At 35.8% G+C, this 1353-nt stretch overlaps 1 protein-coding gene across 1 annotated transcript; it reads right to left on the bottom strand.

Annotated features, from left to right (window-relative positions):
• Positions 1-432: 432 nt before the first annotated feature.
• LOC139175727 (olfactory receptor 13G1-like) lies at positions 433-1353 on the bottom strand. Its single transcript, XM_070766962.1, has one exon. It carries the CDS (start codon positions 1351-1353, stop codon positions 433-435), a length of 921 nt encoding a protein of 306 aa, XP_070623063.1.

Below are 1353 nucleotides of genomic sequence, written 5' to 3'. Positions count from 1 at the left end.
TAGGGCTAGAAGGCCAACAGTTATCTTTACTATATTAATCTTGATATATATTTTTAAGGACTGTAATAATTTCAAGAAAATAATGCAATCATGTCAACCAAAATTCTTCACTGGAAACAAGAATCCTAGAATTTCTAAATTACATAAGATTGATTTACAAAAAAGGTATTCAACTCTTAATGCAAACATCTGTGGACCAACATTAAATACTGTAGAAATAAGATCCTATTTCATCTCACCTGCAAATGTGATTTGAAACAGGGTTAGTTCATTTATTGAGCTACAAGTCATGAAGTGTTGGATAAACAAATAATCTATATTGTATATTCACGTTTACAATTAGTATGATCCTTTAAATAAAGATAGAAATGTAAACTAAAAGATAACACTGAATTTCTGCTGAAAGAACATGGAGAGACTTGCTTATCTAACTCATGTTATAAATAAAACTTTTTTAAGAGCTGCTTTGACATCATTATTTCTCAGAGAATAAACTACGGGATTTAAAACTGGTGTAACCAATGTGTATAGGGCAGCAACTGCTTTATCTCTTTGAAAGTTATAGCTGGAAGCTGGACGTATATAAGTATAAATGACTGTAGAGTAATACAAGGTCACAACAATAAGGTGAGAGGAACACGTGGAGAAGGCCTTTTTCTTTCCTTCAGAAGTCTTGATTTTAAGGATTGTTCTAACAATAAAACAGTAAGATAAGCACGTTAGCAAGAAGTTTCCCATAGCTAGGAAGATGTCTGCTGTGAAGACCCAGACTTCATTCAATCTTACTGGACTGCAGGAGAGAGCCAGAAGTGGAGGAATCTCACAGAAGAAGTGGTTGATACCATTGGGACCACAGAAGGTGAGCCTCATAATTAGACCAGTATGAACCCATGAGTTACTAATAGCTATAAGAATAACGACTGTGGATAGTGCCATGCATACTTTCTTGCTCATCATGATGGCATAATGCAGAGGATGACATATGGCCACATAGCGATCATAAGCCATGATAGTGAAGAGGACCATCTCAGCTCCCAAACACCAGGTGAAGGAATAGAGTTGAACTATACAGCCAGAATAGGAGATACCTTTGCTGAAGGTTGCTAAATTTCCTAGCATCTTGGGAATAATGGCAGAAGTACAGATTATATCTACAACAGCCAAGTGGAAAAGGAAGAAATACATTGGCCTGTGAAGTTTAGGATAGCAAATGATGGCAGCAATGATGGCAAGATTTCCAATTAGGGCAACAATATAAACAACAAGGAATAGAATGAAGAGCAACAATTGTAGTTTAGGTTTTTCAGAGAGACCTAACATCACGAAAGTAGTCACACAACTTTTGTTCCTCAT

Source organism: Erythrolamprus reginae, chromosome Z, assembly GCF_031021105.1.
Source record: "Erythrolamprus reginae isolate rEryReg1 chromosome Z, rEryReg1.hap1, whole genome shotgun sequence".
Classification (NCBI taxonomy): Eukaryota; Metazoa; Chordata; class Lepidosauria; order Squamata; family Dipsadidae; genus Erythrolamprus; species Erythrolamprus reginae.
This window is presented reverse-complemented; position numbering and strand designations above follow the sequence as displayed.

Bases quoted from the DNA above. Each gene is read 5' to 3' on its own strand.
- LOC139175727 (XM_070766962.1), bottom strand. From the start codon at position 1,353: ATGAGGAACAAAAGTTGTGTGACTACTTTCGTGATGTTAGGTCTCTCT.